The sequence below is a fragment of the Peromyscus leucopus genome, chromosome 15 (genome assembly GCF_004664715.2).
Source record: "Peromyscus leucopus breed LL Stock chromosome 15, UCI_PerLeu_2.1, whole genome shotgun sequence".
NCBI classification, from domain to species: Eukaryota; Metazoa; Chordata; class Mammalia; order Rodentia; family Cricetidae; genus Peromyscus; species Peromyscus leucopus.
In genome coordinates this window covers 26,056,978-26,080,115 of record NC_051076.1, presented here as the reverse complement: position 1 = coordinate 26,080,115, position 23,138 = coordinate 26,056,978, and the positions used below count along the sequence as shown (strand labels likewise).

At 50.9% G+C, this 23,138-nt stretch overlaps 2 protein-coding genes across 3 annotated transcripts in view; one reads left to right on the top strand and one right to left on the bottom strand.

Annotated features, from left to right (window-relative positions):
• Positions 1-2,304: 2,304 nt before the first annotated feature.
• Kcnj9 (potassium inwardly rectifying channel subfamily J member 9) lies at positions 2,305-8,804 on the bottom strand. 2 transcript variants are annotated; one of them, XM_028865570.2, is made up of 4 exons: positions 8,608-8,804; positions 7,491-7,620; positions 5,368-6,236; positions 2,305-2,846 (listed from the first exon to the last, which is right to left on the bottom strand). In XM_028865570.2, exons 3-4 carry the CDS (start codon positions 6,215-6,217, stop codon positions 2,515-2,517), a joined length of 1,182 nt encoding a protein of 393 aa, XP_028721403.1. In that variant the 5' UTR covers positions 6,218-6,236; positions 7,491-7,620; positions 8,608-8,804; the 3' UTR covers positions 2,305-2,514. The 2 variants fall into 2 exon arrangements, with proteins under 2 accessions (XP_028721403.1, XP_028721404.1); XM_028865571.2 differs by having other exon boundaries at positions 7,491-7,590.
• A 12,212-nt stretch (positions 8,805-21,016) lies between these two features.
• The window catches only part of Kcnj10 (potassium inwardly rectifying channel subfamily J member 10), a 31,815-nt gene continuing 29,693 nt past the window's right edge, over positions 21,017-23,138 (top strand). The window contains exon 1 of the mRNA XM_028865566.2: positions 21,017-21,239. The gene's annotated coding sequence lies outside the window, so the exon portion shown is untranslated. The remainder of the gene's footprint in view (positions 21,240-23,138) is intronic.

Below are 23,138 nucleotides of genomic sequence, written 5' to 3'. Positions count from 1 at the left end.
CCAGTCCACCCTTTTCATTTAGTAATTTAACATTTATTGAGCATTACGAGTTTGCCAAATATCTTTTTTTTTTTTTTACAGAAAAGGAAACTGAGGCCCAGAGAAGTGATGTATCTTACTGAGAGTCATAGAGGTAATTAGTGACAATCAGCGTTTGGCACTAGAACCCAGGTCAACTGACTGCCCTGGACAGCGGTGCCCTGAGTGGTGGCTTCTCAGCGACTTCCAGGAGCAGCTTCAATGTCTCCATTCCAGTGCTTCGTATGTGGACGCCCAGCACCACCCCCTCTTGCGCAGACTCGACCGTTTCCCCCTGAATTCCAACCCCGGCCACTCCCTGTGCTCAAAGTGTCTATGAGGGACTGCAGCAGATACGTGTTCACGGACCTCATTTGTGACAGTGACCCGCGTGGTCCTGAAACCTGAGTCCATTGTCACACTGAAGGGGAGAGGCAACAGCTGGCGTCCTCTGAGTGGACCTAAGCTGAGGTCCACTGGGAGGGAGGCGCAGTGCCCCCAATGGGTGCTGGCTTCTTAGCCTGGAACAGAGCAGCAGACCTTTATTCGAGGGCAGGAGTGGGTGTAGCCAGGGCCAAGGTTTGAACCATCCCCATCAGAGGACGTGTTCACCTGGGCTACACTTAGCTCCGGGGGCCAGCCTCAAGTCCCTTGACTGACCTTCTGCTCCCCAATCTGCCATTGCCATCCCCTCATCATCCCAGGATGACTGGGGACAAGGCCAGGATGCAGCGGAGGTGGGTGGGGTGGGGTTATGTATCTCCAGGGTTCCCTGTCCCGGCGGGACAGATGGCGGGCGGCAGATACCGGGAAGTGTAAGCTCCGTTCTCTCCCCTAGTCAATCAATGCTGCCTTGTCAGTCCTATTAGAGGGTTCGTCCTTTGTCATAAAAGCCCATTCAGCTTCAGCTCCCCACTGCCTCCTCAGGGGTCCCCCAAAGGCCTTCCAACTCTTTCCACCTGTCCCTGATGCCCTCTCATCTTCCTAGATGCCACCTCAGTGTCACTGGCCAGTTACCACTCACGTTTCTGTTCTTGGACCCAAAGTTAAACTCTTCAGCCTGGACCTCGGTCCCTTTCCCCGACATTTCCCTGCTTCTTATTTCTCTGTTCTTAAGGTTCCTCGGCTTCCTTTCGGCTTCTGCGGCTTCTCCTCCGCTTAGATGCCTCATCCAAGCATGGTCCCCAGACCAACAGGGTCAGCACGATCTGGGAACCTGTTAGATCTGGGAACTAGTCAGACGTGCAGATTTTTTTTTTTGGTTTCCATCCCGGACCTACTGAGTCGGAATGTTGGGAGTGGGACCCAGCGATCTGTTTTTACAAGCCCTCCAGGTGAGTGACGCAAAGCTCTGTGACTGGTGGTTCCCACCATTGCCCCTGCCTTACTCAGCCCTTAGCTTCCTGGTTGCTACTGCCCTGTCACACCTGACTCTAAGAGCTTGTGTGGGCTCCTAGCGTGAGCCACACTGCCTTCAGTTGCTGTGGGGGGCGGGGATTTCTGACCTCCACCTGTGCTGCGTTCTTGTGTTAGGACCAGGTCTTTGAATGCCGCCCCTGACGCCCAACCACCATTTTGAATGAACCCCTGTCACTGTGCCCCTAGGATCAACTGCTTTCCCTAGGGATCAGGCTTCCCTCATAAAACCACTTATTAAGTCTCCCATGGCCTTTCTTCTGCTTCAGAGTCGCTCTGCTTTCTTGCTTCTATAGCAGTGCCTTCAAGGTTTCACTCCGGGGTCACAAAATAGTTGTCCCTGGGTCGCTCCCGGTCCTGCTCCAGGGCCCCTGCTCAGCATCTACCCCCATTGCTTGTCTGCCTGTCCCCTGAGGATTAAGGCTGCAGACACCTTTCTGAGCCTGTCGGAGTGGGACAGTGAAATTGGGGAGGGTCACATTTATAGCCTCCTCCACCCCGTTTCCTCTCCTCTGGCCCAGCGGTGGCCGCTTTGTCTAGACAGGTGCGTCACACATAGGGAGACCAGCTGAGGAGGAGAGTGGGGGCAGCAATCCATCAGACACTCTACTCCCTAAGCCACGTCCCCTGGTTTAGCCACGTCCCCTGGCTTGAGGCTGCCTCTGTCTAGAAGAAGAGGGTACAGGCCGGTTTCGCACAAAGGCATGCTGCAGGTTAAGGCAGCACGGAGTTCACCAACTCTTGATTCGTTTTGCCAGCCAAGCTATCCACTGGCTGTCTCTGTCTGCCCCACCTTCCCATTCAACCCCACGAGCCCGTCCTCGGTCCATCCGTCCACCCACGAACAGATGGGAAGGTCAAACACAGACAGACTGGTATGTTCTCTCGTTCCCACCCTCTCTTCTCTTCAAGCCAGGGCTTCTTCCTTCGCTACTGGATCCTGGACGCAGTGAGCCTCTCCCAACTTTAAGCTATTCCTTGGGACATGGCCTGCCTCCTCCCTCTTCTCTCTCCTCTCTGCAGCTTCCATGTTCCTGTGCCGAGCCCCCTGGTCTGCCACAGGGGTTTGGAGAAAACCAGTCACACCTTGGACTCACTCTCGGGGGGTGGTAGGCAGCCGTTCTGCTCCTTGTCAGCTCCATCTCCCCCGCCTGCCCCCTCCCCTGCCCCCTCTTCCTCCACCTTCTCATCCAGCCTGCTGGGGATGGACCAGTAGAGATGGGCATCAAGGCGGGCTGCAGCTTCTGCCAACTCCCGGGCGCTGCATGAGGGCGTGGGTACTTCAAAGGTCTCGTGGAAGCTGGCATAGTCCACCTCGTAGAAGCCGTCCTCCAGGGTGAGCACAGACGTGAACCGGTGGCCCCACAGCACTTCGTCCACCAGGTAGGAGCTTCGAGCTTGGCATGTCATTCCTGCGGGGAGGGGGAGAGGTGTCAGTCAAAGGGATCCCAGCCTCCTTCCCTCTTCTGCCTCTTTACCCCGTAACCCTCTGCTTTTCCCAAGAGTCCCACCTCTCCTTGGTCAGCTCTCTTCTCCATTTGCTCTCTTTTTCTCTTTATTTCCCCCACTCTCCTTTGAGAAGCGTAACCTTAAAACTAACCTTAGGGATCATCTAGTCCAGCTTCTCACTTCCCACAGAGCCTCAACACCTCACCCCCAAAACAATGGGCAGCTGGCTGCATTGATTACCTCCCAGGATTGAAAGCCCACCACCTCGTTAGAAGTCCAGGCCTTTGTGTATTGCGTTGATTTGTGTTTCTGTGCATGGGTGTGTGTGCATATGTGCCACAGGATGTATATGGAGGTCAGAGGGCAGCTTTGGGAGTCAGGTCACTCCACAATACAAGACCTGGGGATCTAACTGAGGTCCTCAGGCCTGGTGACAAGTGCCTTAGCTTGCTGAGCCATCCCACTGGCTCTGGGTTGTTTTTTTATACAAAGTAAAACCTGTCCCCGAGGATCTCTACCCCTTAGTTTCATGTCCTTCCCACCTGACACTCCCCTTCGTGCCTGTAAATACAGACCCAGGTTCCCTTAGAGCTCTTCCCCAGATTGAACTCTTGACCATTTCCCACTTGATCTGACTTTCGAAAAGCTTACTGTCTTCATTGCAAATGAGAATGGCCAGGGAGGACCAGGTAAGGGTCCATCCGAAGTGTGGCGACGTTTCCAGTTGTGGCCTCCTCTTTGCATGAGAGAAGGCTCACCATCTCTTGCTTCTGGCCAGGATGCTTTAGCGAAGTGGCCCGTGATTACATTACATAAACGCCTTTGGAAGCTGCATCACGTTGCTACAGCAAGCCTGTGAGCCTGTGGCCAACTCAAACCCCCAGTTCTTTCTCCACTAGAGGCTCTCCATGCTGCGCTTACATAAGTGATTTTTTTTTTTTAAGCCTAAATGTAGAATTTTATATTTATTCCCTTTAAATGTCATCATGTTGGGTTTTTTGGCTCATTATTCTTGCTTTTCAAAAGCAGTTTGAATCCCAAAATACTACCATCCTTCCCAGCTTTATCTCGAGAAAAATCAAACAAGCTCCCACCGCCATGTCCTTTATACTGCCCTTCCCAGGTCCTGCCCTGGGTCTGTGTCCTGCCTTCCCTGTTGGGATTTTTTGCACCCTTCCCTCAGGGCAGATCGTTTTGTTCCTACTTCAGAGTCTCCCCAAACGAATACCATCTCAGAAACAGAGGCGGGAAACCTTCACCAACCAGAGGCTGGCTGACATTGAAAGTCCGGCTCTGAGACATCTTGGGGGACACTGGTATTCTTTGGCAAAGCTGGAATAAGACATATCCAGTGAAGGTGGGAAAGCAGAGGCTCCCAGGGCCTCTGCAGAGAGAAGGCCTGAGAAGCAGAGTTGGGGCTGGGGGGAGTAGGGGTGGGTGGGAGGTGGAGGAAAAAGTTCAAAAAGTCCCTGTAAGAACACTGCCCAAGACAGTGTCAAAAAGGAGGGACAGCTGGAGAGACGGAGGGAGTCGTGAGGGAAGGGGAAGGGTTAGGACCAGCCTGGTCGGAGGGAAGGAGGAGTGGGAAGTGGGGAGTGGATGGAGCTGAGTTGGTGATGGAACAGAGGTTGCAGAGGACCAGCAGCCAGCTTTCAAGGCTAGCTGCAGGGAGCAAGTGCGTCAGTAGCAGCGCCGCAGCTCCCCCTAGTGGCCCTTTGGTTCTCCGCCTGCATTTCCCTTACCCTCTTGGGTGGCTAGGACCTCCTAAAGGACCTGCTTTTTCCCTATTCTGGTCCCAAGCTCTTGACAGTGTAGGACTGAGTGAAGGTACTGAAATCACAGTTCCTTCTGGAAAGGGGCTAGAAATAGCAACATCAGGGGAAGTTAAGAGTGACAGATGGGGGTAACTGAGGCCGAAGTGAGACCAGTTCTCACCTCCCCACACCTGAGTTTGCCTCCTTGGGGAATAACTCAGGTCCATCACATTCCAGGGCTCTGGATCTCTGGGCATCAAGAACTCTGCACTTAACCTTCATCCCAAGGCTACACCAGAAGACACTGAAGATAGACTTCCCGTGTTCAATCTAGGCTACGCTATTTATTGGCTGTGACAGCGGGGGCCTATGGGACCTTTCCTTGGGGCTACTCATTCTCTGAAAAGTGAGCACAGTCAAAAGTAACCTCCAGGGGAGCCTCGCTGAGAGTAAATGAATTCAGAGCCTTTGAGTGCTATTCAAAGTGACATACGTGTCAGGCCAGGGCCTCAAGCTAGCGTCATTTCATAGAACTCTTCCCAGCCTTTTCTTGACTTTGCAAAGTCACCCTGTCCATCCCGTTCATTTCTAGCCCTGCCCCAGCACCGCCACCACCCCCTCCGCCTGTCACCCTGCACTCCACTCTCTGTCCATCTTTCTGCACCTCCCCGGGCTGCCTTTCTTGCCCTTGTCCTGCATCAACCGCTCCCGTCCTCCAGCCTGCCCGCACCCGTGGCCTCCACCATGCCCTCGAGAATGACTACGATCTCGAAGTCGTCCCTCTCGAGGGCGCGGCGCGACGCCTCCCAGAAGGGGCTGGCGGCATCGATCTCGTGGCTGATGACGAGAGGCGAGACGAGGAAGAGGCGGTCGTCCCCGGTGTCGAAGCCCACGCTGAGGTCGGTCTGGTGCAGAGGGATGAACTCGCCCTCGAGCGTCTGGCGCGAGCGGATGAGCTTGGCGCGGATGGAGGCCTCCACGATGTGCGAGGATCGCAGGTCGCCCACACGGAACATGAGGCAGAGGCGCCCGTCGCGCAGCGACACCACGGCGTGCGAGGAGAAGACCAGCGTGGCGGCCCGCTTGTTGGGCTGCGAGATCTTGACGAACATGCAGCCCACCATGAAGGCGTTCACCATGGAGCCCAGGATGGCCTGCAGCAGCAGCAGCACGATACCCTCGGGGCACTGGTCGGTGATGACGCGGTGCCCGTAGCCGATGGTGGTCTCGGTCTCGATGGAGAAGAGGAAGGCGGCCACGAAGCCGTTGAGGTTGTTGACGCACGGCGTCCACGCCGTGTCCTCCAGGTGCTCCAGGTCGCCGCGGCCGTAGGCGATGAGCCACCAGATGGCGCCGAAGAAGAGCCAAGTGAGCGCGTAGGCGAGCACGAAGAAGAGCAGGCTGAGGCGCCACTGCAGGTCCACCAGCGTGGTGAACAGGTCGGTCAGGTAGCGGTAGGTCTCGCGCACGTTGCCCTGCTGCACGTTGCAGCGGCCGTCCTTCTCCACGTAGCGCTGGCGGCCGCGGCGCCGCGGCGGCTCCTCCGACACCGGAGAGAAAGCGGCATTCTCCTGCGCCATGGCGGCCGCAGCCGGAGTCCTGCGGGGGGGGGGGGGGAGGACTTAATAAAGGTGTAGCGAGTTGATGGATCCGCCCCGATCTCAGGGTCAGCGCAACGGCGGCGAGGAGCCCCTGAGCGAATCTCCCCTTCCTGGCTCTTGGCCTCAATTTTCCCCGCTAGTGGAATGGGAACAACCCTAACAGCCCACAAGCTCAGAAAGTTGGGGGGCCGGGAGGGCTGCAGAGGTGGCTCAAATGGCTCACGGGTTGCAGTTCCAGAGGCTCTCGGGCTCTGATTCCCAGCACCCACATGTGGGCTTCCAACCGGTTGTAATTCCAGTCTCTCGCCCTCTTCTGGCCTCCGAGGGTGATGCGCAGACATACATAAGGGCAAAACACCCATAACACATAAAATACAAAATGAAGGTTAAGGAAAAGTTGTACGGATCACACAGGGTAATGAACACGAAGTGCAGCACAGGGTAAGTTCAAATGGATAGGAGGCGTTAGAGATCTCGATGTCAGAGATCTCGGTGTCACCACCTCTATCCTGAGTGTGTGGCACTTCACAGGCAAGCCTGGACCAGGCACCTGGGATTCTAAAACCGTAAGAGGCAGGCTCCTTGGCAGTTTCCTGTCTATGCAGAGCCCTCCCTGCCGTGAGGACTCACTCTTTCCCTTGCTGATATCCCTTCCCCCAGGACTCTTCTTCATCATCCTACCCAAAGACCCACCTAAAGACTGTTTTGAAGTTCACAACCAAGACTCTTCCCCTCTTCTCTTCCAGAATCTCATGCTTTCCACCTTGTCCTACGACTTTTCTCCACCCCAGACTTACCACGGAGAAAGAAATGCAAGCTATGCACAAGAAAAAAAAAATCTCCAACGTGCAAAGGTTGAACGTTCCCAACATTAGGAAATTGCAGTTCTGATTGCTTAACCATGGTCACTGATGCTCTGGTATCAGCCCATTTCTCCTGGGCTCTTTCCCAAAGGAGACGTGCCCAAAAGGGTTGGCAATAGGGGGGCTGGAGGCCATGTGAGATCAACTGCCCAGAGCAAGGATAAGGGAAGTGCCAGGCCATCCAAGGTTACGCTAATCTAGCACGTTCCATCCTCTATACTTCCTAAGAGATAAGAAATCAGATCGAGTGAAACACCGAGCGCCCACATCCACCCCCTCCCAGTTTCCTGCTTTGCATTTACTACCCTAACACCAGCCCACCCACAGCAGCCATATGTCCCCCGAGCCCACGTCCCAAGCAAAGCCCAGATTCCCAGCAAAAAACCCACCTGATTTTGTTTCAAATTCTTCCCACTGAGACACACTCTGAGTTGCAGTCTTCCCTGAGAAATGGATGTCCAGAGTCCTTCCCTAGGCGCTTAGGGTCCCCTAAGAGATACGGGCCGTATGAAGCAAAGTCTGTAGGACAAGGATTTAGGGATCATCAACCTTCCTTTCTCTTTTCTGGGATTTGTCATCCCCTCCCATTCCAAGGGAACCTGGGGTGGAGGGAGGAGAGGCAGGGGGGCTGGGGGGGGCAGGAATGTGACATAAGGTTCACAGATGGCTTAGATGACCAGTTCCTAGGGAGAAACTGCATGGATAGGTAACTACAAGCCCGACGTTCCAATTTTTTAAATTTTGGAGCGAAGTGTTCTGCAGCTAGACCTTTGGAGGGTGTGTGTATGTTAAATAAAAGGCAAAAGGAGAAACCACGAAGAGATGGGTTGTCTCCCAAGGGCCCCCACACTTATTTTCCACTCGAGTCAGGAGACATGGCCCAGGAACACCTTGGCAGTGGCAGATTAGATCTTCCCCTCCCCCAACTTGCTTTCCCCTCTCTGCGGCTCAGGGTGTCCTCTGGAAGTGATCTGTAAGTACTCAGTGCCTCAGGACCCCAGGCCTCCTTCGTCCTAGCGTTAGCTTTGGGTGGGCTTCTAGACGTTCTTCTTAGGGTCTTAGTCATCTGACCTCCATCTATGCCCAGAAATGGGGAAGGGCTCCTAGTGTCCGGTCATCCCCCAAACGCTGATTGCCCAGGGAACCTTCCGATTGTGTCCTGGCTCTTGTCATCCTGAGGAAGGGTCTCTTTTTCATGGGATAGGAAAGGTGTGCACTGTCCACTACCTGAAGAGTAAGGTCTTCATTTCTGCCTTTTCCCTCCAAATAACTACAGTTCTTCCAACCACAGTTCTTGGGCATGCTGTGACCCCTTTCAGTAAGATCCCGGAACCACATTTTCTCGGTGCTCTCTTCCTCCCCCTAGAGAGTGCTGGCCAGTACTGGGGGGCTTATCTTTTGGAAGGAGGTCTGTCGGGTGGACACTCCTTCAGGAACCAGCTCCACCCAAACCCCACTTGCCTTAGAAATCGGGGCCCAAACCCCAAGTCCCACAACTCAACTCACAGAGCCTGGAGAAGAGAGGAGCCGGCAGCAGAGACCCTTGGGGGTTGGTGCCCATGTCCCTGACACCATCTCCCCCCACACCATGGGTCCCCTCTGAGAGTGGGAGCCGCAGACAGGGCTGCTTCTCCTAAAGGTAGCGGCAGCTCAGACTAGGACTTGGTATCTGTGTCATCCCCACTTCCCAGGTTCCCCTGCTCCTCTCTCGTTTCCATGGCAACCAGTCTGGCTACAGCTCCACAGCGTCTCCCTCCCTTTCCCAGTCCTGGGTACCACTCTGGCTGATCCACACGCCATAGCTATTTTTAGACAAAGTCCCTCCTCCTGGACATTGAGAGTTGTCTCCTCACCCCTTTATAAGGGAAACGCGGAGGAGGGGCAGGGGGAGACCTGGCATGTTGGTCCTTTTCTAAGAAGCTCCTCATTCCGGGACAATAGAGGCCTGGTGGTGTTGGGAATAAAACGTTTGATTTCAGGGGGTCATCTGGGAGCTCACAGCTCATGATCCCCCGCAGGGACCGCTGGGTAAAGGTGCTGCCCTCACCAGCCTCACCACTACAGGCTCCATTTTTGAAGAGACCTCTGATGCAGAAAGCAGCGGCCAGAAGGAAAAGAGGTCTGTGGAGGCAGGGGCTAGGGCCAGGGCCAGAGAGGTTCCGCCGTTGTCACCATTACACGCTGTGACCGAAGTCCCTCCACTTCGCTGAGCCATAGCTGTTGTCTGTCTCAGAGTGTGGGCATGGGCAAACACGCCTCTTCTGCCTGCGCCACATGGGGTGCCGACCAAATTAGGCAACGGAAAACAAGGGTTTTGAGATGTGTTTTGCTAACAGCAAAAAGTTGAGGAAACCCTCAACTGTCCCAAGGAGAGAAGAGTTTAGGCTAGCTCTCACTATCAACAGCCCTTTGCGACCCAAATGCTACCCATTGTGCTAGGTAGAGGTGATGATGAAATGAGGCGGTCTCTGCCCAGGAGCAGCTTATGACGTCATGGGAAGGAAAAAACACAGAATTGCATAGGGCTACTGCTGCATGCCACTATTGCTAATCCACCAAGCATCAGCGCATTCAGTTGCTGCTATTGCTAATCCACCAAGCATCAGCGCATTCAATTCCTATGAGACAGTTATTTTTTTCTATTTATGGATGAGGAAAATGGAAAAAGTAGCTTATTAAATTCCAGAGTTGGACAGAGATAAGAGCCACACATCTTGTCATTGCCCTCAAGCTTTTCATTTAAAAGACTTGTGATATTTTTTGTTAGGCATCCCCCATCCCCACCCCCACCCCCACCCTGCGCCCCCACAACCCAGGTTGGTTTCAACTTCCTCAGTGTTGGCATTACAGGCAAGCACACAAAAGATGTTTTTCAGAGGGTAGTTTTAATTTTACAGCAAAAAGAAAAAAAATTAAGAGAGGAGCCTGGGGAGATGGTTCTGTCAGTAAAGTACCCTACAGACGAGGACCCGAGTTTGGATCCTCGGCACCTGTGTGAAGAGCAGGGACCTGGTGGCGAGCACCTGTAATCCCGGCATGGGGAAGGTAGAGACAGGAGGATGCTCACTGGCCAGTTACCTCACTGAACTGGTGAGTTCCAGGTATAAAGAGGAACTCTGCCTCAATAAAAACAAGGTGGAGAGTGATCTAGGAAGACACTGATTTCTGGCCTCTGTGTGTACACACATGTGTACATGCGCGCACACACAAAGATGTATGCACACAAAGAGTTCCCTGTGTCTTCTGCCTGGCATGTACATAAGCTTCCCCGGCTATCAGCATCCCCAGTGAGAATAGTGGCTTGGTTACAACCGACAAACCTTAATTGGCACAGCATGTTCACCAGCCTCTAGTTCACATTAGAGCTTTCTCATGGTGTAATTTCTCTTGCTGTAAGTCTGGAACAGTATATAAATGGCATGAATAGACCATTACAGTGGGGTGCGTTCCTCCATGCTCTGCTTAGTCATCCCGTTCTCCTGTTTGGCAATCTCTGATTTTTTAACCGTTTCCATAGTTCTGCCTTTTCCAGAATGTCATGGAGTTGAAATCATACAATACGTAGCTCCTCAGACTGGCTTCTTTCGTTTGTACATTTAAGGCTGTTCCATGTCTTTTTATAGCTCCATAACTCGTTTCTTTTTGATCCTGAGTAATAGTCTATTGCCAGGATGCTACCTACCTCAGTTCATTCGTCCATTCACCCACTGAAAGACATTTTGCTTCTAGTTTTTGTCCATTACAAATAAAGTTGCTATAAACATCTGTGTGCAGGATTTTTGTTTGGAAAAGTTTTTAGCTTGGGGGTGGTGGTAAATACCAAGGAGTATGGTTGCCATATCATAAGGGAAGAATATGTTTAGTTTTTCAGGTGACTGCCAAACCTTCTTCCAAAGTGACTGTGCCATTTTGCAGTTTCGCTAGCAACACATTCCTTTTCCTGTTGCTCTACATCCTTGCCAGCGTTTGGTACTGTCAGCTCCATCTTTACATCACCACGGGAATGTGATAACTGCAGCATTCGGTATAACAGGTTACTGCAAAGTCGTGTCAATCGGTATGTTTATGTGTGAGAATGTTCATGTAGATAGTGCTGCTACATAAAAAAAAAAAAAAAAAAGTAGAACATAAGCTGGAGTTCAAGACCAACCTGGGCCACACATCGTCTTCAAAGCCAGCCTTGGTTGCCTGAAAACCTGTCTTTAAAGAAGGAAGGAAGAAAGGAAGGAAGGGGAAAGGAAATCAAGACATAAAATATCCATACTAGCTGATTATGGTTATATGAAAACAACTAAAAATGACTGATTAAAAATTAAGAAATGTGCTGGGTGGTGGTGGCACAGTCCTTAATCCCAGCACTTGGGAGGCAGAGGCAGGCAGATTTCTGTGAGTTCGAGGCCAGCCTGGTCTACAAATCGAGTTCCAGGACTACGCAGAGAAACCCTGTCTTGAACTACCCCCCCCTCCAAAAAAGGAAATGTTTTGGAGAAATAAAACAATTTCAATGTTAATTCCCCCCTGAGGATTTATTTATTCATTTACTTATTAACTGCACTGCTGTGGGTGGAACCCAGGGTCTTGTACATGCTAGGCAAGGACTGTGCCCCAGAACTACATCCCTGTCCTTCAGCCACCAGCCCCAGGGAAATAAACCAAAGAGCGGTATATAAATTCAAGCTGGTATTATTACTATCTCAATATTGTTATGTGTGGGATGCTTTCGATGCATTCTCCTTAAGGTTTCAAGGTCACATAATTAGAAGAGTGGAAATAGAACTGCACATTAGAAGGCTAGAAGTTTCTGGAATACCCTGACAAACTATATCTGGTGTGTGGAGTCATATCAGCTTCAGAGGCAATGACTGGAGTTCAAATCCTACTCCATCTGGTAGTAGATACAAGACTTTGAACTTCATATTCTTTTTTCTCTTTCTTTTTTGTTTTCTTTTTCTCTTCCTTCTCCTCTTCCTTTTTCTTCTCCCTTCTTCCTTTTTTCTTCTTCTTCCAAAGTCTTGTTATGAATCCCTGACTGGCCTGGAACTCACTATCTAGTCCAGGCCAGCCTTGAACCTGTAGTTTTTCCTGCTTCTGCCTCTCTGGTTCTGGGATGACAGACATGGGCCACCGTGTTTGGAAAAAATGTTAGTTTTCTAAATCTAAGAGATGAGAATAACCATGTTGTATTAGTCATTTTTTTTTTTTTTTTCGAGACAGGGTTTCTCTGTGTAGCTTTGCGCCTTTCCTGGAGCTCACTTGGTAGCCCAGGCTGGCCTCGAACTCACAGAGATCCGCCTGGCTCTGCCTCCCGAGTGCTGGGATTAAAGGCGTGCGCCACCACCGCCCGGCCTGTATTAGTCATTTTTTGTTGCTGTGACAGAATAATGGAGCCAACTTAAAAGCTGAAAAGTTAATTTTGTTCCCCAGTTTCAGAAGTTTCAGCCCAGGGTTGTTTGGCTCCATTTTTCTCTGGCCATATGAGACAGAGCGTCGTGGTAGGTAACAGGGAAAAATAAACCTTATGGAGACCAGAGAGGTGGGGGGTCGGGAGAGAGAAGAGAAGAAGGGGGGCACAACGGAAAAGGAAAAAAGAAGAGAGGCCAGGAGAGAAAAAAAGAGAGAGGAGGAGGGGGCCGCTTCTAGAGCAGAGGTTCTCAGCCTGTGGGCTGCAGTCCCTTGGGGTAATAGCAGATATTTACATTGCAATTCATAACAGTAGAATATTACAGTTATGGAGTAGCAATGAAATAATGCTTGGGGGTCACCACAACACAAGAAACTGTGTTTAAGGGTCAAAGGATTAGGAAGGTTAAGAACCGCTGTTTCTACAGCACGCCACTGGTACCTGCCTCCTCCGGGTAGCCTTCAATTCCTTATAGTCCGTTCAGGGTTATTCAGTCAGTGGGTTAATCCATCAATGAAGTCAGCTCCTTGTTCATGATCTAATGACTTCGCAATAGCACCACAAGCTGGGGCCCTAAAACTCCAATGCCTGGGGCTTTGGGGAGGCGCATTTCCTTAATAAGTAGAATCCACTTCTTAAGGATTGCTTACATAAAGCCTGACATATTGTGTTTTCCTCTTTCTTCCTCTTCTTTCCCCTTCACTGCCATTCTCCTCCTCCTCTTCCTCCTCCTTCTCTCCCCCCCCCCCCATATCCTCATCATCTCAGGGGACTCCTGAGAACCCTGTCCTCTGTTCTGACATCACCCAGTGAGACCTGCAGGGGGCTCTCCTTGTTCACTGACCTCTCTCCAATCCTGTTGGCTGTTTCTTGTTGTTCCAAGTGGAAATATCAGGTTTTTGCCCGAGATTGGCATCAACAGCGCTGTTAAAGCCCCAGTCAACATCCCTGTCTCCTGGGCCTGGCCCTGTCACCTGAGCCTGGGGACTGCTAGCTTGCTCTTCTCTGCCCTGCCAAGTGGCTGCTCACGTTGGTTCCACTGTGCCAGGCGCTCAGAGAGAAGAAACCAAACCCCTGGGTAAGAACATGTTTGCATGGAGCTGGCCCCTTTTTCTGGAGGGACCGTCACAGAGCTGACAGCGCCCTTGGGTGCTGTCCGCCAGCCCTCCGACTGCACGCTGGCTGTCCTGAGCCTAGCTGACAGACAACAACACTCTCTCAGCTGGTTTCCAGATCCTCCAGGTCCTGGGCTTAACTTGTTAGGCTTAACCTCAATTCCTTGCTTATTGAACTTGAACTGAGGCAGGAGAAGAGACAGCTTCACAAGTCCCCAGTGTCCAGAAAAATAGGCAAGAGCCTAGATTTTATATACCAAAAGAACAAAAGCAGTTCTGCAAGGAATCTAACCCGATACGTCAGTGGAGTTGTGATAAATGAAGATTGGAAATAGAGGACACTGGGGACAGGGAAGCCAGCTCCGGAGCCACACTGCTGGTCTATAAAGAACCTTGGTGTAGAGCTGGGGAGATAGCGCAGTGGGCAAAGTGTTTGCGGAGCAAGCGTGAGGACCTGAGTTTGGATCCACAGCACCTACACAGAAGTTGGGCATGACAGTGTATATCTATAGGCCAGGCATTGGCCTCTAACCTCTACATATGCCTGCATGGTGAAGGCTAACACACACACACACACACACACACACACACACACACACACACGCATGCACACATGCACCCACACACCCACACTCACACACTTTGGTGTAAAATAGAAAAACAACTCTCTCCAAATATCTCAGTTCTCCTGGGGAGCCTAAAGAAGAGGTAGGGTTGGAGTTTTGTTGTTGCTATTTTGAGGTGAGGGTAGGGACATTCCCTTCCTCTCCCCGACAGCTCTGAGGTTGGGTGCAAGGCGAGTGCAGTGCAGCCTTCCGCTCATGCTCACCCGGCTGCAGTTGCCTTTGCTGCCAGCTATGGGGTCAGCCAACGTGGGAAGGCTTCCTTGACCAAGATCATGAGATCATGAGACTTCCTGGGCAAAAGTGTGGGGGTGGGGGAGGAAGAATGAAAGCGAAGGCAGGAGATGGTTGAGGATGTGAGTTTAGTGGAACAGGAAGGTCAAGCTAGTCCAAATAACAACTTGTATAAATTCAAGGGGTCTCTGTGTGGCGATGCACGCTTTTAACCCCAGCACTTGAGAAGCATTGGCAGGTGGATCTCTATGAGTTTGAGGCCACCCTGGTCTGTACAGTGAGTTCCAGCTCAGCCAGAGCGACATAGCGAGACCTCATCTCTAAATAAATAAGCAAAGGTGGGTTTGGCCCTAGAAGAATCACACATCGGTCTATTTTGTCTGCCAGTCTATGGGGCTGGCTGGACATAGACCAGGACTTACACACCAGTATTCAAAGGTGGTCCAGGAGCAGCCCTCACTTTGCAGATGAGAAGAGGGTCTCAAGAAAAGAGTCAGAGCTAAGACCTAGCCTTCCCAATCCCAGGCTTCTGGTGGCTTCTTGACTTCTTGTTCCCTACCTCTCCACAGTGTATTTGGGTGTTAACAGAATTTCCATCAGTGGACCCAATTACAGAGGTACTAGATAAGCCTTATAGTTAAAGAACATTTTCCCTTGCCCCTCCCCTTCCTCCCTCCCTCCCTCCCTCCTTCCCTCCCTCCCTCCTTCCCTCCCTCCCTCTCTACCTTCTATAGCCCTTCTGTAATGTAATTAGTCATTCATAACACAAGTCTTAAAAACATGGGCTTGTGTATATCATACGTACTTAAAGGTAGCACCTTACCTAAATAGCGACATGCTCTCCTCTGTGGTCTGTCATCCTGCTACAAGCTGCTCTACTTTGAGTGGAACTTGTTAATACTGTGGGACCTAGGCACAAACCTGTTCCTTGGAGTTGGAGTACCCCGGGATTCATGTTCATGTCTCATTCTTTTTAGCCAGCTCAAAGCCTAGTCAAGTTCTGCCTGTCCCGAGGATCCGCCTCACCTCTCAGAGCAAACTTCTTTGCCTTCCCTTCATCCTCACTCACCTGCTCTTCCCATCAAAAGGCCCCTTGCCCCATGCCCACTTGAGATTTCTCCTTCTGCAAAGGTCGTCACACCTGTCCCTCTTTTGTGCTGAGGGGGAACTGACCCAATTTTGAATGAGGTAAAAGAAGAAAGGAGGCCAATGGTGAGAGGATTAAGTTTGAACATGGCAAATGGATCCAAACAAGGAAGACACAGTTACTATGTGAGAGAAAATGAGGTCCTCAAGGAAAAGGAGTCCGCTGTCCTCTCGTATGGTCAACACTGAACATCGTACCCCGGCAGACTTTTTTATACTGACATTTTGCCAAGAGCCGTAACCTCTACCTGGGAAAATGAGGTTATGTTTAAATCATACAAGGTCTCGCTACTATTACTCTTTGACAAACTGTGGGGTCAAACAGGTGGATTTGAATACAAGATTTAACACTTCCTGGGCATATTACTGTATATAGGCCAGCCACCTAACGTCTTTTGACTCTGGGCTTTCCCATCTCATGATCTATCCTATACAGTTAGGTGTGGTGATGCACACCTATAATCCCGGCATTTAGGAAGCCGAGGAAGGGGCATCTCAAGTTCCAGGCCAGCCTGGGCTATATAGTAAGACCCTGCCTCAAACAGAACAAATGGAAAGAAGACAAGCAAAATCCAGCTTATTATGCACAGTGAGTAAACACCCAGAAGCACTAATTTGCTAAGCACTTATCACCAGTGATGCTATTGTTTTTATAGTGTGTTCCAGGACTTCTCTTTTTCAAAAAGTTAAATATTAAAAACCGACGTGACCTAGGCAGAGAATATAGTTGCTAATAAAGCATGATTACTGAAGGATGGAAGCCCGATTTAAGTCACTCAGAATGAGACCATGACAGTACCAGGGAAGCTGCTTTTCTCAGAGCCCTGCAGCCCTGTGGTTCTAGACTATCTAGCCTTTTCCAACTGCCCAGTTCCATCCCACACCACCTCACCCTCACTCTGAGCTTCAGCAAATGACTGCTCTTCTTTATATATATGGAAGGGGCTTATCCAGACAGTTTCTCTCCTTTAGGGTATCTGTTTTCTGTTCTGCCCTTTGGTTCTCTCTTTCCACCATCCCTTCAAAGGAGAACCCTAAATATTAAGCAAAGGAGACTGGACCAGTAAGGTGTGTGTGTGTGTGTGTGTGTGTGTGTGTGTGTGTGTGTGTGTGTGTACAAGGTCTTGCTATGTAGCCTTGGCTATGGCAGGCTTGCAACTGGTTATGTAAACCAGCCTTGAACTCCCAAAGAGTCTCCTGCCTCTGCCTCCTGAGTGCTGAGATTAAAGGTGTGCACCACCATACCCCACTTTGTCCAAGGTTTCAGTTCTAGGGTCTGTGCAGGACTTCTTTAATGGAAACAGTATGTTTCCTTTTGAGACTGGAGAGAAGGGCGAAGGATGAGTCAGGTCCTGGGCTAGTGGTAATCTTCATGATTCTGGCCATGGAAATGACAACTTGCATCCTAGAGAAGTATAACCAAGGGAGACTTAACAGAGCTTGATGGCTGAATTGGCATGCCCAGAATGGGACACAGGGAAAATATGAAGACCAACACTTATTGTCAGTTTTTCAGTCTGCTTGGCAGGAGTTATACAGAAATAAGGAAGTTGTGAGTATATCAACCTTGGTCAGGGAGGTCGGGGGAGGGGGAAGAGGATGAGTTCAGTCTGGGGTCTGTCAAGTGAGGGTGGAAATCCCTTGCAGGTACTGGAATGGAAGTAGAGCTCCAGAGAGAATACAGGGGATACTAGAGATTTGTAGAACACTCAGGCTGTGTGGCCAAGGGGCAAGGAGCAAGATACAGAACGCAAGACCCATGGGTGTTAGGGGAGGACAGGGCTGTAGATTTGGATGTGAAGGGTCAGAGGAAGACAAGAGTAGAGTGGTGTTAGGCCAGGTTACATGAGCCTTCTGTTCTATGGTAAAGAATGTGGATTTTAGTCACATACAATTGCACTTCTTGAAGGTTTTGAAGCAGAAAGTGGCGAGTCAGAGTTTTAGAGAGCAATATATTACTGATGTTTAACACTTTTTTAAAAGTTACAATCCCACCGTGTGTGTGTGTGTGTGTGTGTGTGTGTGTGTGTGTGTGTGTGTGTGTGTGCCACAACACACCCGTGGAGGTCAGAGGACCACTTTTGGTAGTTGCCTACCATATGAGTACTGGAGATTGCTCAGGTCATCAGATTTGGCAGCTCTGAGCCATCTTCCTGGCCTTAATTGTTTTTACTTATAGGAACTCATGAGCTGAAGGATTATTATTGGAGTGCAGGAAAGCTGGAGGGAATGAACTAGTTGGAGGGCTGCTGCAGTAGCCACGCTGAGAGGTGCACCTGCTCCAGACTACAGCAATGATAATGGCCTAGGGAGGCAGGGGACAGTGTCCAGGGGCTGGGAAAGGAGATGCTTTGGTCAGACAATGGACTGGGGGTAAGGAAGAGTAGAGTCTGGGATGACTGTTGTGTTTCTAGTTGGATGATGGTGACATATTCACTGTGGTTTGGAACAAAGAGGAGCACACCCGTGAGCAAGATGATTCCATCTGTGTTGTACTAAGTTTGAAATATATATTCAGGTGGATTAGAGTCATGGACACAGGGGTGGTGATCAATGCCAAATGCTTGGGTACCATTTTTTGGAAAACAATAAATTCATGATAAATGTCTTGTGGTGATCTCATAAACCAGGATGGTTCTTTGGCTTCTCTTCCCTGTGCTTGTTCTCCATTTTATATTGTAGTCTGGGCTCAGCCTCCAAACCCTCTCCATCTCTGAATGTCAAGACTGTGGGCCCGGCTCAGTTGTCCAAGCTGGCCTTGAACTCTCTCTGTAGCTCAGGAAGGCTTTGAGCTTGTAACCCTTCTGCTCTAGCTTCCCAAGCAGCCAGCATTGCAGGCCTAACCCACCGTGTTTTCAGACCATTTTCCTGTAGCCACCCATCTCTATGTGCTTAGGAACAGAAGATATCAGAAATTTAAAAAACAAACAAACAAACAAAAATCAAGCAGGAAGATAGTTCCTGGCTCATTGCTTTGGCTCTGATTGTATTTTTCTCCTCTCTAAACAAAAATCCTTAAAAGGGTGAATGTTAACATTTTCTCACTTTCTAATGCAGCACCTTGTAATCTGCTTCCTCCTTGGATCACTCTTCTGAAATTGCTCTCGATAGGCAGTGGTGGTGCACCCCTTTAGTCCCAGCACTAGGGAGGCAGAGGCAGGCGGATCTCTGAGTTCAAGGCCAGCCTGGTCTACAGAGCGAGTTCCAGGACAGCCAGGGCTGCTCAGAGAAACCCTGTCTCAAAAAACCAAAACCAAAACAAAACAAGGAAACAAGGAAGGAAGAAAGAAAGCATCTGCTCTCAAATGTCACCAATGACTTCTTTTTGTCAAACCCAACACTTCTTTCTGCGTTGACTGACACTGTCCTAAATTCCTCTCTTTGTCCGTTCTTCCTTGGTCCTTTGACATCCTGCTCTCTTAATCCATTCTTTGGTAGTCAACTGTGACTTTTTAGAAGCCTTTCTCCTTCTGGTCCTTGAATGTAAGTCTCTGCCACTCTTGGTCAGTCTGTCTGTCCACCATGCATGTTCCTAGTTGAGAACCGCCTTGCTGTGGTGGCTTCAGTGTTGCTTTGGCAGCAACTGTCAACTGTTTCCTCTTCCCTCTGACCTCCGCCCACCCCTCCCGGCTCCTAACTCGCCATCTCTGCCTCAGTTACCTGTTTCTTCAACAGGCTGGCTGCTCCCTGGAATTCAATGATCTCGTAGTTTTTCTGGTGTGTAGAACCCAGAACCAGCGTGATCCCTGAAACCTTTCTTTCTCTTTGCTCACCATGCCAGGTTGGTCCTTTGGAGTCTTTTTTCTCCTGGCCTTTTGACACCCTGGTCTATTTTCTATCTCACTTTTTGCTGAAACCATGTAGATGCAGGCTTTCTTCACGCCCACATTATTGTTAATACTCTGTCTAATCTATTTGCCTCTCATTTCTCCTCAGATTCAAACCAGCTTGCTCACTTGCAGATTAATCTTCCCAGCTTCTGTGTGTTTTTACCTCCTCTGTTTGAGAACTCTTGGTTGTTTTCCATGGCCTATAGAGACTCTGGGCTGACCATATTAACAACCATTTACTCTGGGTCTTCCCCATACTTCTTGAGCAAGCCTCACTTCTAAGAACTCATCTTTAGCCAGTCCTCTCCTTGGCCAATGAGGACTTCCTTGCCTGCTTCCCTGCTTTTCCCTCCCTCCCTCTCTCCCTCCCTCCCTTCCTCCCTCCCTCCCTCCCTCTCTCCCTCCCACCTCATATCCTTTTTTCTGTCTACCACTCAGCTATCCCCTCAGTCTCAAGGAGGGCTTTCCAAAAGGCACATTTATTCATCTTATGAATTTTAGAGATTCAAGCTAAACTAAAATATATAATACATCGGCTTTTAACCCTGAATTTATATTAACATAGTAAGTAACTAATGCTGGCTATTGATAAGTAGTTCAGTGTCTGTTATGAATAAAAAACGGGAAGTCATTATTTTCTTCTTTAATACATGCTATACACGAGACAGTGGATACAAACCACTGAAAACACAGACTCAGGTAACAAGAGCAGTCTTGGTTGAGGGTACTCTAGTGTGTGGGGATAGTTTGATGCTGTTTCCTGAGCCATTATGTACTCCTGTGTCCCCTCAGGACTTCACTTAGGCAGTTCCTCTGCCATAAGTGTCCTTCCTGCCACCTCCTAGGACCTGCGTCCCCTCTGTCCCCTAGGGCTTAAGTAAATGTTATCTCTTTCCTCGAACATTTGTGGGGAACCCCCTAAATAGAACGGGCTCCCTCTCTTCTTCCACCGCTTTGGGTGTCTCCAACACTTTGCACTAGACTGCAAGCTTATTTTTCCTTCCAGATGCAGCTGCTGCAGGTGGAGATGGTTTGGGGCGCGCCTTTTGCACCCAGCACCGCACTCTCTAGACGGGCAACAGCGAATAACCTGGAAATTGTACGGGATGCCAGAGCCCTGCAGCCCCAGGGGCCCAGGCCAAGTCTGCCAGTCCCGTCCCAGTCGCAGCCTGTCCTGAATTCATTTCCACCTCATTAACTGGGGCCCAGTCCCGCCCCCGCGGCCCTCGCCCTGGTTCCTCCATTCTGACACGGCCGCCTCGCTTTTCTCCTTTCTCTCTCCCCCTGTCATCTTGCCAGCTCGGCTTCTATCGCTTCTCGTATCGTCTCCTCATCTCTCTTTCTCTGGGACTCTGTCTGGGTCTCTCTGTCTTTGGGTGTTTCTGCGCCCTAGTCAGTCTGGGTTTGCGCTTCCTAGCCCCCCTACGCCCCGCCCCTCGCCCAAATCTCTCCAATCCCCAGGCTCGGGCTAGGCGCTCCGCTCTGCCATTGGTCGGCGCCGAGCTCCCCCGCCCCCGCCCTCCCGGCCCCCGCCGGGCCCCTCCATTCACTCAAAGTTTGGCTCTGGCGCTGCAGAGGGAGGGGGCGGCCCGGCCCGGCCCAACTCTGCCCCCGGCCGGCCCGACCCCGGCCCCGGCCCCCGGACAAGCCCTTATCTGATCCCAGCTCGGGGTTTAAGAGTCTTGGCCCTGCCCGCGCAGCTCCGCTCGTCACTCCTGCCCGCCCCATCTGTTCATCTGTCCGGCTGCCGGGTGGTCCATCCCTGCAGCATCTCCACCTCCGAGCCAAGGTAAGACTCTGGCCCTGATGAAGGAACGCTGCCGCCCTGGCCGGGGTCCTATTCACTTAGAGACATCGGGGCCCTCTAGCCCTTTGGTCCTTAACCAAGGTTGACTGGCCTCAGCAGAGCAATCCGAGTCTCCCTCCTTCAGCCTTGGCCGTCCCAAGTGGACTTTCCTGGGAAGGACCCCTCATCAAGGGTACTTTGCTTAGGCTAGTCACCTCAGGCCTTCCCTGCAAGAAAGGGGCTTCCGTGATGTCCCCGCTTCATCTGGCATACCAGCAGTTGCATGGGGCTCGTCCAGTTACTAGAATGATTATTAGACATAAGCCTGCACCCACCACACAGGCATACCGAATCACTGCTCCTGCTCCCAGCAGCAGCCACAGGTTACTCCTTCTCCCAGCCCTCCCCCTTACAGTGACACTCACATAGTGACTGACACTCATTGACGATGCTCTGATCAACAGTTTACACATGGGGAGAAAAACAAGCATTAGATCAGAAGACGCCGTCAGCCTGGTGTGCCGGGGATCCTCCTCTCTCCTTTTTCCCTTTTCTCTCCTTTCCATTCCAACTTGGTTCCCACTTCAAGACACCCCTCCCTACCGACACTCCTCAAATTGCCTCACAAGGAGAATTTCAGAAGGAGCAGGCTGTTTCTTCTGGAGTCAGAGGGTAGATTAGGGCCTATGAATTCAGCCTCCAGCGAGTTTCCCTTTCCCATTCTATTTCCCCCAACGGGGACTAACCAAGGGCACTCGTGTTAGGAAAGAACTGATTCTAGAGAGAGCTGAGGCCCAGGATGGTTAGAAGGTCAAAATAGGAAGAAGAAAAAAAGGAGTGGGGTTAGGTCTTCTGGTATCCTGGGATTTCATTCCAGTAACTGAAGTGTCCTGGCGAGGCTGAGGATGACCAAGAGGTGAGGGTGTAAAGAAACAAAAACAGAGTTGGACCCAAAGGGGAGGCAAACTTAAAGCCTGGTTAGGTTGCTTATCAACACAAACTCTGACCAGATTTCTGGCCAGACTGCCCTTGCTGTGGTGTTTTGAGTTTTTTTTCTTTCCCCATGGAACAGACTGCTTTATGTAGTCTGAGAGGGCAGGAGATGGTGAAGGAAGGGTTGGGAGCCTCCTGTTTGGGATAACGTGGAAGGCATTGAGAGACTAGCGTCATGAGCTCCCAGTCACCGTGAGCTCAACTGAGTTTCATTGCGAACACGTTTCCCTGATCTCCAAGGAGTTTTGAATATGTTCCTGGAATGATGGCAATTCCACCCTCTGCCAAAGGGTAGGGCTTGTCAGTTCCCCAGGGTGTAGACTGGGTATGGGGACCAAGTCTAGAAGGAACCAGGTGTCCTGGCTCATGGCTGGTTCTTCAGGAAGGAGGAAAAGGGGGAAGCGGAGAGAGAGACAGCATCATGCCAGGGGGAGGGTCCAGGGCTGGACCGAAGAGGCAGTAGGCTTGACCCAGGCAGTGCCAATCTCTCCACCCACCCGCCCAGCCTTTGGTGGTGGTGGCATGGGAGGGAGGGAAGGAGGGGGAGTTAGGGGTGATCTGGGCCAGTCCAGCCTCCCAACGCCCTTGCCAACCTGGGTCCTGAAAGGAACTGCTGTTTTCTGAGCCATCACCCCAGCCCCCATCCAGAGCCTAGAGCAGCCAAGTTGTCTCAGCGGATATCAAATGGCATGACTCCACTGACTGGGGGGTGGTTGGGGGGGTATGGACCCATTCCATGTGTAGCCCTAATGCAGAATCCTACTGCTTTTCCTTATCCTGGGGGGGGGGGGATAACATCTCTCCAACATGTACCCATACATCTTTGTGGGGGGTTTATCTATGTTTATGTAGAGGATTAGTTGGCATTCCCCAAGCTCTCTCTATGGCTTCCACCTGCACTCTGCATGA

Bases quoted from the DNA above. Each gene is read 5' to 3' on its own strand.
- Kcnj9 (XM_028865570.2), bottom strand. From the start codon at position 6,217: ATGGCGCAGGAGAATGCCGCTTTCTCTCCGGTGTCGGAGGAGCCGCCG. The intron at 2,847-5,367 runs GTGCGGGCAGGC...CCCTCCCCGCAG, and splicing joins GGGCATGGTGGAGGCCACGG to GAATGACATGCCAAGCTCGA.